At 48.1% G+C, this 15,288-nt stretch overlaps 2 protein-coding genes across 3 annotated transcripts in view; both read left to right on the top strand.

The window, feature by feature from the left end:
* Window positions 1-7,501, top strand: part of stt3a (STT3 oligosaccharyltransferase complex catalytic subunit A) — a 34,407-nt gene extending 26,906 nt beyond the window's left edge. The window contains exons 14-18 of the mRNA XM_078426587.1: window positions 1,547-1,663; window positions 4,572-4,674; window positions 5,688-5,876; window positions 6,620-6,735; window positions 7,217-7,501. Coding sequence (XP_078282713.1) covers window positions 1,547-1,663; window positions 4,572-4,674; window positions 5,688-5,876; window positions 6,620-6,735; window positions 7,217-7,255 — 564 coding nt within the window. The 3' untranslated portion in view covers window positions 7,256-7,501. The remainder of the gene's footprint in view (window positions 1-1,546; window positions 1,664-4,571; window positions 4,675-5,687; window positions 5,877-6,619; window positions 6,736-7,216) is intronic.
* Window positions 7,502-13,620: 6,119 nt separating this feature from the next.
* chek1 (checkpoint kinase 1) overlaps window positions 13,621-15,288 on the top strand; it is a 33,842-nt gene continuing 32,174 nt past the window's right edge. For both annotated transcript variants that reach the window (XM_078426518.1, XM_078426517.1), the window contains exon 1: window positions 13,621-13,673. The gene's annotated coding sequence lies outside the window, so the exon portion shown is untranslated. The remainder of the gene's footprint in view (window positions 13,674-15,288) is intronic.

The raw sequence follows: 15,288 nt of genomic DNA, 5'->3' as shown, positions 1-15,288 counted from the left end.
TATTTTTGTGTGGAGCAGGCAAGACTCATGAATAGACAAAGAGAAAGTGATTGAAATGTTGACTATATAACAGCAAAACTTTTCAGCATATTATCCATTTCTTATGCAAACGAAGTTGAAAGTGCAGTTAGTGATTGATAGCTTTCGAGCAAACAAGGTGCCACAGACCAAATGATGTATCTCGGAGCTCTTTCAGGCCAAGGCTTTCTGAGTTATGAGATCTATAGACTCCAACTTTTTAAAACTTGCTGCCTCCAATTTATCTCCAAGGGGGTAGAATACAGAGTGTAGCTCAATTGTAATGCTGCTGGTCTAGTAGAATACAGAGTGTAGCTCAATTGTAATGCTGCTGGTCTAGTAGAATATAGAGTGTAGCTCAATTGTAATGCTGCTGGTCTAGTAATTAAAACCCATGGTCATAAGCTCAAATCTTGAGGTTTTGAAACAGAATTAATAAATTGTGGTATTAGTCGACGCTTGATGGCTGACATGTAATCATCCGTCAATGAGGGGCACTTGCCCACCCCTCGCTGGTCTGGTCTGCAAGTGCCTGCAGATGCACATCACGTTGCTTTCAGACCAAATGGAAATGAGCAATAAAGGTGGCATTGCTCATGGAACAAATGGTGTTTAGGAGAGGACTTGCGTTTTGATTCCGGTCAGAATTCTCCAGTATTTGCCTGGATTATTATGTGTTATCCTATCTTCATGCACAGCACTGCCCTGGAGGAGGTAGAAACATTCACATACCTAGGTAGTGTTGTGCACACCACCGGAGGGGCCGATGCAGACATAAAAAGCAGAATCAATAAGGCTAGCGTGGTTAGCATGCTCAGGAAGATCTGGAGCTCAAAATACATCTCAATCAACACCAAAATACGCATCTTTAATTCAAATGTGAAGCAGGTAATGCTGTATGGATCAGAGACATGGAAAACAACAAAACACACAACAAACAGGCTGCAAACATTCATTAACACCTGCCTCAGGAGAATACTAAACATCTGGAGGAGACACAAAGTAAGCAATGTGGACCTGTGGAAAAGAACAAGCCAGGATCCCATTGACTTACAAATTCGACGGAGAAAATGGAGTTGGATTGGACACACCCACAGAAAACCTGCCACAAACATCACCCGGCTAGCCCTGAAATGGAACCTCCAAGGAAAAAGGAAAAGAGGTTGCCCCAGGAACAGCTGGAGAAGAGGTGTCCAGGCAAAAATGTCTGGGGGTGAGCTCAACTGGGGAGATCTTGGAAGAACCGCCAACAACTGAGTGAGATGGAGGATATTTGTCAATGGCCTATGCTCCCTGAATGAGCAAAGGGCTTAAGAAGAAGAAGATTACGTGTTATGGGTGGCAAGTGACTGTTTTGTGTTGAGAAGGTTTAAATTGCCAATACGTATATTTCCTCTGTCGGTGCAAATTCCTCCCATGGCACTGTGGAGGGTATGTTGCGCCACATCAATCTAGATGACGTTGAGTCATTGCATTGGTTGGTTTCCTATATAAACAGGCTTGTTTGAATCTTCCCCTTTTTTCTCAGGATGCCAAGGTAATGTCATGGTGGGATTATGGTTATCAGATCACAGCAATGGCCAATCGAACCATCCTAGTGGATAACAACACCTGGAATAACACTCACATCTCCAGAGTTGGGCAGGTGAGTCTCTGAGAAATGCAAGTGTAAATTCCACTTGGAGCCATAGAAGAGGATGTGTGTGTGTGTGTGTTTTAAGTGCTATGTGGGGTCAACTTTTAGCTTAAACTAGCTTTACCAACTTCATGTCCTTCCTTCATAACTTATTTATATCGGCGAAACCAAGCGCAGGCTCGGCGATCGCTTCGCTGAACACTTGCGCTCGGTCCGCATTAACGCAACTGATCTCCCGGTGGACCAGCACTTTAACTCCCCCTCCCATTCCCAGTCTGACCTCTGTCATGGGCCTCTTCCAGTGCCATAGTGAGGCCCGCCGGAAATTGGAGGAGCAGCACCTCATATTTCGCCTGGGCAGTTTGCAGCCCGATGGTATGAACGTCGACTTCTCCAACTTCAGATAGCCCCTCTGTCCCTCCCTTCCCCTCCTCCTTCCCAGATCTTCCTCTATCTTCCTGTCTCCACCTATATCCTTCCTTTGTCCCACCCCCGACATCAGTCTGAAGAAGGGTCTCGACCCGAAACGTCACCCATTCCTTCTCTCCCGAGATGCTGCCTGACCTGCTGAGTTACTCCAGCATTTTGTGAATAAATTGATTTGTACCAGCATCTGCAGTTATTTTCTTATACTCATAAGTATTCTGTTGGGTATATGTTTTTTCTCGTGTACACTAGTGCAGACACTTGGACCCAGATAGTGTTTTTCAATCTCAGGACTTAGCAACACCTTAAGTCACAGTAACACGGGACCCGTGGCTCAATTTTTTAGTTTCTCCATGAGTCCAAAGACTAGCTGGCTAGTGTTCCGGCTAGCTCTATACCCTGGGGCAGAACACTTTAAATGTACAGCATTTTTTATGCATACATAATTTTACATCTGTTACAGCACTTAGTCCTGCGCTTTCCACAGTGAATTTGTGCTGTCTGAAATGTTTAATTCCCTCAATCTGCAATTCCTGAAAAGGCAGTAAATTTTAAATTAACTTTATGTTGATTTTTGATTGATTTTTACAACCTATTTTGATTTGTATAAGCAACAGATATTTTTTAATGGAATGGAACCTTTGAAATTCATGACTAAATTTATTCCTTCATTTACAATTTTTCAGATCGATTTAACAAACAAATGTTTATATCAGCTTCCAGTTAAATAATTGATTGTAAATCTCTAGGTTTCACTCTTTATTATATTACCCTTTCGACCTTTCCACCCTTCTCACTGCCCATTGTCATCCTCAAAATGGATATAAAGATTTCTCAGTGGACTCTGAACTTAAGTCTTCCTGAGTTCTGCCAAGCCATCCTTTGCAAAATTGTTTGTCTACCATTGCTATCGAACCAGGCTTGTGGCTTTGATGACATTATCGATGTTTATAAAACTTTGCACACCCATCTTTTAGTTGGTTCCTTCAAGGCCTGACTCGTAACTCCTGTCAACGTCCATTGTTAGAAGTGCAGGCCTCAAATTGTATATGAGGTGGTGAGTTGCAGTATTTGTCTAATGCAAATTCAGGTGATGAAAGCTGTAAAAGGAAAGAAATGTAGGCTTAGAAATTCTACACACCCAAAAGGGTCAGTGTATATTTCTAGGAATGAAGGTGTGCAACATGTAGGGTTGATCAGGACTGTGCTATGATCTGTTGAAGAGAGGGATTGGGGCTTGTGCCTTGGGCCATGGGAAGGTCGGAGAAAAGGATTTAGCCTTCTTCAGTGGCGTGGAGATGAACTGGCCACGTGATCAGCCAAGGACTATGAAGACAACTGTATCTGTAGATGAGAGGTAATGAGGGAAAAGGCGGTTGTGAGAGTTGGACATCAGAGAGCATCCTCAGGATCTTAGTAAAATTAGATGCTTGTATGCAGATGGTAACTTTCAATATCAGGATCTTGGAGAGGGCAGGGGTGCTTTTTGAAAATTGGAATTAGAACTTCAGCAGGAGGGGTATTAGTGTACAGTGCAGTATGTGGGGCTGGCCACAACCTGTGACATCCAGCGTAGCATTAAGAAAACAACTGTCTCGGGAGCACTCCCTGGAGAATGTGGTCCAACATCATCAGCCTACTACAAAAGGAGTGTTTGATAGTGAATGTCATACCACCCATCTCCCACTCACAAATCATGTCACATGCACTTACAAAGTACCTTGCTGAGGTTGAATACAGAATGTTCTGGAAATGGCCAATTTTATGTTTCATTTTTGTGAAATTGAAATCAATTGTGATTACACTTAATGTGTTAATATTGTGCAAATTGGTCACTTTTAACTGTGTCAACTTTTAATATGTCAGATATTCCAATTATTGTGCTTCATGGTCATATCATTGTATATTTTCTTATAGTAAAGGCCATTCAGCCCATCAAGGCTGTGCCCACTCTCAGTATTCCCATCAATCTTGTGTCTTCCTTTCCTTTTCTACAACCTATTTCTCACGTTCCGTCAACTAATCCCCAAATTTCCTGCCACCCAACAACACTAAGCAGCAAGTTAGAGAAGCCAATTAACCTTTAGGATATGTCTTTAGGATATAGCAGGAAACTAGAGCAGCCTGCAGAAAGGCATGTGGTTACTGGGAGAGCGTGCCACCGCACAGAGAGAACCAGATACAGGGATCAAACCCAGGTCCCTGGATCCTAATCCGACATAATTGTGTCATAGTCACTCGACGGGGTAACTGTATGCATGATGAGTTGCAGGCTAAGAATGAATGTATCCACATACCTTTAACATTCGAGCAAAAAACAAACTGCTGGAGAAACTCAGAGAGTCAGGCAGCATCCATGGAGGGAAATGGACAGTTGACGTTTAAGGTTGAGACCTTGCATTCCTTTAGCAGTTTGTTTTTTTGCTCCTGACTCCAGCACCTGCATTATTTTGTGTCACAATTAATATTGGGGATATTCATCCACTTCTAGGCCATGGCTTCTCCAGAGGAGAAGGCCTATGAGATCATGAGGGAGCTGGACGTAAACTACGTTCTGGTTATTTTTGGAGGCCTCACGGGATATTCATCTGATGGTAAGGTGTTTTTGTATCTCAATATTCCATGCTAAGCTGCTAACAATATTGTGGATGCCCATTTTACATGACAGCTCAGCATTCATTTTCTACAATTGGAACAAGCAGACTAGCAGAACCCTTCAGTTCACACGTGCGCATTACCCAAGAGTCTAGATATGAAAAGTTTCTTCAGGGAGGTTCCTTAAAAAATGTAATTCTGATTGATACTCTCCACTGTAGGTTACTATGTTTGCTCTTGTGACCCTGTTTCTTCCACCAAGTCCGTTCGATTGAATTTGATATTGGCCAGTGAGCATTCCATGCTGAACTGACATTTTGATCTCAAATCTGGTCAATTGAAAGGGTCCATTCTTTCATATTCTACATATTGTGTTGCAATCTTTTATCACTGCCAAAAACACAAACCACGCGTACATTACAAACAGGGCTAATTTCTCAATCCTTTTTTTGTAATCATAGTCCTCGGAGTGTTGTCCGCTATCATTGGCATTCTAGATACCACCGAACCAATATACTTGTACCCCTCCAATAGGTCAAGTCTGTTACTGCTTTCTTCCATTTTCTGCCTTACCAATTCCTAATCATTTATTTTTCACATCATTATCATGGTAAAGTGATTTTTTAACAACTCTCCCTCAACAGTGATTTTTTTAATCCCATACTCCTCCTCCCCAACCAAACACTCGTCTATTCAACTTAACCTTCAATGATCAGTCACTCTGATCTTCTGTATAGATGCCTCTTCCCATTCATGACATTTTTCTTTGTAAAATGTTGGAAATATTCCATGTTAGAAGGTTTGTTCGGTTGTGATTGATGGGTGAAGATTTTGGGTTACCTGGCAACATCATCTCTACTATAGAAGCAATAAAATGGCATGCTTGTAAATATTTTTGCTAAAGACTTGCTAATATGAACTGCTAAATGAAGGTGGAGAATTTGTGGAAACAGATAATTCTGAGAAGTCCTTTTTAAAGTATATAAAGTGTGTATAAATTATTTTTCTATAGATATAAACAAGTTCCTGTGGATGGTGAGAATTGGAGGCAGCACTGACACAGGCAAACACATCAAGGAGCACGATTACTACACCCCCACAGGAGAGTTTCGTGTGGACAGGGAGGGCTCTCCCATCCTGCTCAACTGTCTGATGTACAAAATGTGCTACTATCGTTTTGGTCAAGTCTACACAGAAGCAAGTGAGTGTGGCATCTGTCTTTTAATGTATACTAGATTGTGGACTCGTTGAGCCCAAACTTCTCCTGCATTGGTGCAGCACCCTCTCCTCCCCTTCCCCCATATATAGCTAGTGTGACATCAGGACAGGGTATCTACTTTGCACTGGAGGTCTGAGTCAGTGGTCCAGCATTGAAACAAGCTAGACACAAGGAACTGCAGATGCTGGTTCCCAAAAAAAGACAAAGTGCTGGAGTAACTCAGCAGGTCAGGCAGCACCTCTGGAGAACATGGACAGGTGATGTTTTGTGTTGGGTCCCACTGAAGAGTCCTGGCCTAAACCATCATCTATCATCTATCCATGCTGCTTGACCTGCTGAGTCATTCCAGCATTTTTACAAATTACTTGAAAGATACAGCACAGAAACAGACCTTTCAGCCCACCGAGTCCCTGTACACGAGCACTATCCCAGGGACAATTTACTATTTTTTTTACTGGAGCCAATTAACCTACAAACCTGCACGTCTTTGGAGTGTGGGAGGGCCCGGAGAAAACCCACGCAATCAATGGGAGAATGTACAAACTCTACACACGGCACTCGTAATCAAGATCGAACCCGGATCATTGGCGCTGTAAGGCAGCAGCTATACCGCTGGGCTACTGTGTGTCCCTTTTTACGGAAACAAGCTCTTCAGCCTATTTCATTCTATATCATGATGGTAAGTAGTAAGACTTTTATTAATAGTTTCATTGTCATTTCCACAGAACGCCCACCTGGGTATGACAGAGTGAGGAATGCTGAGATTGGGAACAAAGACTTTGAGCTTGATGTTCTAGAAGAGGCGTACACCACGGAACACTGGCTGGTCCGTATATACAAGGTGAGAGCTGAAAACACTGGCACAATAGGTCGAGTTGCATCTTAATTTCTTTGAACTATTCTGATGATTTGAATAATACCTTATCATATGTTTGTTTTGCATACCATACACAAAGTGTGCAAAGAATCATCACGTATTGGGTGCTGACAAAGTTACAAAGTGTTCTATGTCATTGTGAACATGTCATAATGTTATTCGTATTAACATTGCGATCAAGGAATGTCGGAGGGTCACCAAAGAGGTAGATAGTAGTTCAGCACTGCTCTCTGGTTGTGGTAGAATGATCCAGTTGCGTGATAACAACTGGAAAGAAACTGTCCCTGCATCTGGAGGTGTGCGTTTTCACACTTCTATACCTTTAGTCTGATGGGAGACGGGAGAAAAGGGAGTGGCCAGGGTGTGACTTGTCTTTTGAATAACCTACCGTTAGAAATGTCAAAGAACATCTAATGCCCTACTTTACTCTTTTTGTCACCCGCAGTTGAAAGATTTGGATAATCGCGGTCTCTCAAGAACGTAAAAGGCACAAAGCAGCCATGAGTGATAGCAGCACTGAGGCCTTGCCCTGTGAAGATGAGCTGTATTATTTTTTATATACACTAGTTTGGGAAAAAAGGAAGAGATCGGAAAGTTTGTTTACATGTTGCTTCCTTTCTGTGGCAATCTGTCTGAAATGTCTAATTGGGTAATAAATGATTTATGGTGAGTGACCAAAACATTACGTTGACTTAAGTTCTGCAGTGGTCAAATAAAGGGTTCAAATGGACTTGGAGGTATTCTTTGTTCTGTATATTTCTTTCAAGGGTGGTTTGAATTCTATGTACAAAGCCTAGTTATGAATATGAATTCTAATACTCAGGCATTTATATTCACTGGTACAGTTGAGGAAGTATAATCTTCATGTCATTTTCATTAGTCTTCATGTACAAACTGAACGATCACACTTTGGCAATGGAAGTTGAAGTCAGTTGTTGAACTGCTAGCAATATTCACTTCGCCCTATGCATTTTCTTAATCCTTGACAAAGATGTTGCTAGGACTGGTGGGCTTGAGTTATGAATAGGTGGTATTGTAGGTAAAATAGGCAATCACAGCTTAAATAGGTGGAATTGTAGATACAATAAGAGATTTTGTAGACAATGAAGAAAGTTTTGAACAAAAGGATTTTGATCGGCTGGGCAAGTGGTCTGAGGAATGGTGAATGGAATTTAATTCTGATAAGTTTGGGGTGTTGTTGCATTTTGGGAAGCCAAACCAGAACAGGGCCTTGAAGGTGAATGGGGAGTCTTGTGGAACAATGGGATTTAAGAGTACAAGTACATAGTTTCCGGAAATTGTCGGGTTGCATCACAGCTTGGTTTGGGAACAGCTGTCCGAGACTGCAGGAAATTGTGGAGATTTGCAGATGCAGCCCAGTCTATCACACAGACTAAACTTTCCACCATGAACTCATCTACACTTCATGCTGCATTAGAAAATCAGTCAACATAACCAAAGACTTTTTGTTGGAAAGAAGTGTTAAATGGACCCACCTCTGGGTCGGCAGGTTACCTTTTCATCGGGCAGCCACTTGCTCATGAAGACCCCTCGTTGTCTTCCTCCTTCCTCTTCGGAAAGATGTGTGTCTGCAGAAATGCATCATGGACCTGTCCACGGCCATACTACACTTGGCCAAATGGCTGGTTCTAATGCTGCTGATGACACATAGTGAATTGTGGATATCCCAGTTTTGCACTGAAGTTAACTCGCTTAACTTAATAGTAGACACAAAATGTTTGAGTAACTCAGCAGAACAGGCAGCATCTCGTGATAGAAAGACTGGGTGACGGTTCGGGTCGAGGCCCATCAGATGGTTTGAAGAAGGTTCTTGACCTGAAATGTCACCTATTCCTATCCAGAGATGCTGCCTGTTCCACTGAGTTACTCCAGCATTTTGTGTCTTTAGTGTAAACCAGCATCTGCAGTTCCTTCCTGCACCTCTTACCTTAATGATACCTCCATGCTACACATTGGAAGGTATCCTTAATTTGAAAGGTGTCACAAAGATTTAAAGCCACAATTATAAAATCACAGCAAGAATAAGACAAGGAATAGAATATGGACCAGGGTCCAACAAGGGGGAGAAATGTGCTGAAGAACATTGGAAATCAAGAGTGATGTTTACAAAATGATTTACAGCACAGTAAGTACTGAAAAATTTAAATGTGCCAAAGCAAGAATCAAGAATGTTTGTCACATATACCGGGACTGGAATAATACAATTCTTATTTGCTATTTTCAATGCAACAACATAACACATAAATGCATAATAATAGTGTTGTTAAGACCTTAGTGCAAAGTCTCCAGTAGTTTGATGCTGAGGTAGGACTGTGATTAGGATTATGCAGTGTGGTTTAAAAGCCTGATAAATGATGAGGTTATCTTGAACCTGGACGTCATGCTTCTCAGGATCCTGTACCACCTTCACTATGGTTCAATGGTACTTTATTGTCACATGTGCCTAGACACAGTGAAATTATTTAGCATGGAAATCCAATAAAATCATACTATACAAGCACAATCACCCAGGTACAAAAGTGAAACAATTGTTCTAAGCGTAGTATATTTCTTCTGAGGCGGTACACAAAAGTCGTCATATTTCCAGTGCCATCTTGCACCTCAAGTTTAAAGTTCGTAAAAATAGAGTACTGTCTTCAATGGTTCTTTATTGTCACGTATGCACAGCAGTGACATTATTTTGCACAACCACAAATGCACAGTCGCCACAATTGTGCCGTTTAAAATGAAGGAAAAAACCCCTGAAAACACAAACAGTCCGAAGTCCAGTCCACATGTTGGAAGGCGTGGTGTGCCCCCGATCCAGGCTGCTGCAGACCCGCGACCTGACATCCCTCTCCATTGCCGACCGCCCCTGCAGTCTTACTTGAGGGCGCTGGAGGTAATATCCCGGTCTCTCTCCTCCATCACCACCAGCGGCTCCCTCCTCTTTAGGGCTTCGTTCTCATCAGCCGCCAGGCCCGTCCTTTTTGAACTCGGCGGTCCTTGTCCGACCCATCGTTGTTCTTGACGGTCATTTTGGCCGCCAGGCTCTTGTTCGCTTCGACCACTGGCCGGGTCTGCTCCAACACGTTTGCACAGCGCTCGCCTAGAGCTTCCCTACATCCTAAAGGCCCGTTGTCCTGGCGGCAGCACTGGATCGGTGCTGTGGGGGTCGGCCTGACCTGACGTGACGATGCTGTCGATGTCCATGATGAAACCTGTGGTGGTGCCTCCAGCAGTGCCAGATCCGTGCAATCCCCTGCTGCTGTAGGGGTTCCAGCGGCCCACTCCAGTCAAGTCAAGTCAAGTCAATTTTATTTGTATAGCACATTTAAAAACAACCCAAAGTGCTGTACATCTGATTAGGTTCCAATGGAAAAAAAATGAAACATACAGTAGCACGCAAACAGTTCACAGCGCCTCCTCAATGAGCCTCAAACGCTAGGGACACATCAACCCACGAAGGGGTTCCCTCACCTCCCACGGTCACCTCTCTGCTTCCATGCACCGCGACACCTCCTGTAGCAGACCACAGAACACCTAGAGCGTTTCCGAGGGTGCGGAAGGCTAGATACTGGCACGCCCACTGGCACAGATCTTCACAACCACCACCATGAGAGAAGTGAGATGATAGCGTGTCAAGGTGGCGTGTGTCCTTGATGACATTTGTTACCTTCTGGAGGCAGCGCTTCCTGTAGACCCTTTCGATGGTGGGGAGGCCAATACCCGTGATTGAACAGGCAACGTCTACCACTTCTTACTTATAAGAAAATAACTGCAGATGCTGGTACAAATCAAAGGTATTTATTCACAAAATGCTGGAGTAACTCAGCAGGTCAGGCAGCATCTCAGGAGAGAAGGAATGGGTGACGTTTCGGGTCGGACCTTCTACAGACTGGAGAAGGGTCTCGACCCGAAACGTCACCCATTCCTTCTCTCCCGAGATGCTGCCTGACCTGCTGAGTTACTCCAGACTTTTGTGAATAAAAACCACTTCTTACTTAAATCAGTTCACACACGTGTTAGTGGGAATTATCTTTATTTGGAAATCTTTTCACTATGATGGGATTCCAGGTTTAGTTTCAGTATAGTCTTGTTTATTATTGTCACGTGAACTGAGATACAGTGAAACGCTTTTTTGTTGCGTGCTACCCAGATAGAAAAGACAATACGTGATTACAAACAAGCCATCCACAGTGTACAGATACAGGGAATAACGTTTAGTGCCCTGGCACCATACAGGCACCCATGAGCTCTGTGTGGTAACCAAACCATCATATAACGTGCATGGTTTACCAAAATATTGCCCAGATTGGAGAGTATTAGCTACAAGGAAAGTTTGGACAAACTTGGGTAGTTTTCAATTGCATAGTGGAGGTTGAGGGAAGACTTGGTAGACGTGTATAAAATGATAAGAGGCGCAGATGGCACAGGCAGTCAGAAACGTTTCCCATGGTGGGAATGTAAAAGACGAGGGTTCCTCACCTTTAACGAATTGTAAGATTAAATCCCCTCAACTCCAGTCCGGACACAGACACCCCCCATGACACTGACCCCCCTGGACACTGACCCCCCTGGACACGGACCCCCCCTGGACACTGACCCCCCCCGGGCACTGACCCCCCTGGACACTGACACCCCCTGGACACTGACCCCCCGGACACTGACCCCCCGGACACTGACAACCCTGGACACTGACCCCCCCGGACACTGACCCCCCGGACACTGACCCCCCGGACACAGACAACCCTGGACACTGACCCCCCCCTGGACACTGACACCCCTGGACACTGACACCCCTGGACACTGACACCCCTGGACACTGACCCCCCCTGGACACTGACCCCCCTGGACACTGACACCCCTGGACACTGACCCCCCCCGGGCACTGACACCCCTGGACACTGACCCCCCGGACACTGACACCCCTGGACACTGACACCCCCCGGGCACTGACACCCCTGGACACTGACACCCCTGGACACTGACCCCCCCTGGACACTGACACCCCTGGACACTGACCCCCCCTGGACACTGACACCCCTGGACACTGACACCCCTGGACACTGACCCCCCTGGACACTGACCCCCCTGGACACTGACCCCCCCTGGACACTGACCCCCCTGGACACTGACACCCCTGGACACTGACCCCCCCCGGGCACTGACACCCCTGGACACTGACCCCCCGGACACTGACACCCCTGGACACTGACACCCCCCGGGCACTGACACCCCTGGACACTGACACCCCTGGACACTGACCCCCCCCTGGACACTGACACCCCTGGACACTGACCCCCCCTGGACACTGACACCCCTGGACACTGACACCCCTGGACACTGACCCCCCCTGGACACTGACCCCCCCGGACACTGACCCCACCTGGACACTGACCCCCCTGGACACTGACACCCCTGGACACTGACCCCCCCCCCCCCCCGGGCACTGACACCCCTGGACACTGACCCCCCCCGGGCACTGACACCCCTGGACACTGACCCCCCCCGGGCACTGACACCCCCTGGACACTGACCCCCTGGACACGGACCCCCCCTGGACACTGACCCCCCCCCGGGCACTGACCCCCCTGGACACTGACACCCCCTGGACACTGACCCCCCAGACACTGACCCCCCGGACACTGACAACCCTGGACACTGACCCCCCCCTGGACACTGACACCCCTGGACACTGACCCCCCCTGGACACTGACCCCCCTGGACACTGACCCCCCCTGGACACTGACCCCCCTGGACACTGACACCCCTGGACACTGACCCCCCCCGGGCACTGACACCCCTGGACACTGACCCCCCGGACACTGACACCCCTGGACACTGACACCCCCCGGGCACTGACGCCCCTGGACACTGACACCCCTGGACACTGACCCCCCCCTGGACACTGACACCCCTGGACACTGACCCCCCCTGGACACTGACACCCCTGGACACTGACACCCCTGGACACTGACCCCCCTGGACACTGACCCCCCCTGGACACTGACCCCCCTGGACACTGACACCCCTGGACACTGACCCCCCCCGGGCACTGACACCCCTGGACACTGACCCCCCCCCGGGCACTGACACCCCTGGACACTGACCCCCCCTGGACACTGACCCCCCCTGGACACTGACCCCCCTGGACACTGACCCCCCCTGGACACTGACCCCCCTGGACACTGACACCCCTGGACACTGACCCCCCCCGGGCACTGACACCCCTGGACACTGACCCCCCCCCGGGCACTGACACCCCCTGGACACTGACCCCCCTGGACACTGACCCCCCCCCGGGCACTGACCCCCCCGGACACTGACCCCCCCCTGGACACTGACCCCCTGGACACTGACACCCCTGGACACTGACCCCCCCCTGGACACTGACACCCCTGGACACTGACCCCCCCGGACACTGACCCCCCCCTGGACACTGACACCCCGGGCACTGACACCCCTGGACACTGACACCCTGGACACTGACCCCCCCCCCTGGACACTGACCCCCTGGACATTGACCCCCCTGGACACAGACCCCCCTGGACACAGACCCCCCTGGACACTGACCCCCCCCCCCCCCCGGACACACTGACCACCCGGGCACTGACACCCCCTGGACACTGACCCCCCTGGACGCACTGACCCCCCTGGACGCACTGACCCCCCTGGACACTGACCCCCCTGGACGCACTGACCCCCCCCCCCCCGGACACACTGACCCCGGGCCCGGCACGGACACTGACCGGTCTCTCTCCGAGTCGCCGCTTCTCTCCCCTCAGCCGCCAGTTGGCGCCTTGCGTCTGACATTGCGTGATGACGTGCCGAGCACGCACAGCGGCGCGCAAGGCGCCAAACTCGGACGCTGACGGGGGAAGCGGGGAGACGGCGGAGCGGTGAGAGAGTGGGGTGGGGTGGGGTGGGTGGGTGTAGGAGCCCCTGGGTGGGGGACATGTGGAGGGAAGAGTAGCCCCCGGGGGGTGGGAGTGGGGGTGATTGTGTGTGGAACATACCCAGGCAGGGTGGGGGAGATATGGAAGAGCCCCCGGACCCAGGGGGTGGTAATGTGTGGAGGGTGGGAGTGCGGTGATCCTGAGGGGGTGGGGGACATATGGAGGGAAGAGCCCCCTGTGTGGGGGGGGGGGGGGGGGGTGGTAGTGTGTGGAGGAGCCCCAGGGTGGGAGTACGGTGGTCCTGAAGGGGTGGGTGTAGCCCCGGGGGGAGGGGGTGGTGATATTATGTGGAGGAACCCCTGGGTGGGCATGTCGTGCTCCTGAGGTGGAGGGGGTGGTAGTGTGTGGAGGAACCCTAGGGTGGGCGTGTGTGTTGTGGTCCTGAGGGGGTGGGTGCCAACAGCCCGGGGAGGGGCAGATTGAGTGGGTGTCAGAGTCTGCAAGCAAATTGGGTTGGGAGCATAGGGAGGGAGGGGGGGGTACGGCAAAATCTATGGGACCAGTCTCTATTCCAGTTGACGTGCTGAAGACTGTAGTATTCAGAGTAACACGGTGGCGCAGCTGGTAGAGCTGCTGCCTCACCATATCAGGCAGCAGGGTTGGTTCCACACCTTGGGTGCTACCTGTGATTTCCTCCCAAACCCCAAAGATGTGTGGATTGTAGGTTAATTGGCCTTCTGTAAATTGCCATCCCTTCCCCCTTGTGCAGCGTGTACATGGAAATTGGGATAACAACTAATGTGAATGGGTAATCAATGATCGGCATGGACGATGGGCCAAGGGCCTGGTTCTATCTCTTCTAATCTAAACAAACATTTTGCCCCAACCCCTGAAATTTGCCAGGACATTTACAACTCATACCTCCAAGACTGTGAAATTGCCTGTGTCCTGTTACAGATGGCAGGATAAATCCAATCTGGCGAAGTACCATCCCAGTCTACTGTCAATCCTTAAAGTATTGGAAGAGCTAAATGATGCAACATCAAGAGGTCATGCTCACCCATGCTCAGGTTCCAAAGATGAGATACGTGACAGACCTTGATTACTGGGGTGTTAAACTCATTCACCCTAGGTGGAACAGCACTGTAAGAGTTCCTTGGGAAGGTGGCCTAGCTGCAACCCTATTCAGCTACATTATCAATGACCTTCCATCAGGTAGTCAGGAGTGGGGATATTTGTTCATGGTTGTACAATGTTGAATTTCATTTGCAACTCAGTAAATAAAGCAGTCCATGCCTGCATCCAACAAGATTTGGACGATAGGTGGTCTGGATCGCTACATGGCAAATAGCACTTCTTTCACTTGCTGACCATATCCACCAGAAAAATTCGAACTGTTTACTGTTAAAATGTAATGATAATCACCATTACTGTCAAGTTGTGTAGGAAAATAACTGCAGATGCTGGTACAAATCGAAGGTATCACAAAATGCTGGAGTAACTCAGCCGGTCAGGCAGCATCTCTGGAGAGAAGGAATGGGTGACGTTTCGGGTCGAGACCATTCTTCTGAAGAAGGGTCTCGACCCGAAACGTCACCCATTCCTTCTCTCCAGAGAT

This window comes from Rhinoraja longicauda, chromosome 32 (genome assembly GCF_053455715.1).
Source record: "Rhinoraja longicauda isolate Sanriku21f chromosome 32, sRhiLon1.1, whole genome shotgun sequence".
NCBI lineage: Eukaryota > Metazoa > Chordata > Chondrichthyes > Rajiformes > Arhynchobatidae > Rhinoraja > Rhinoraja longicauda.
The sequence above is the reverse complement of the archived record's forward strand: the minus strand, read 5'-3'. Positions and strand labels throughout refer to the sequence as shown.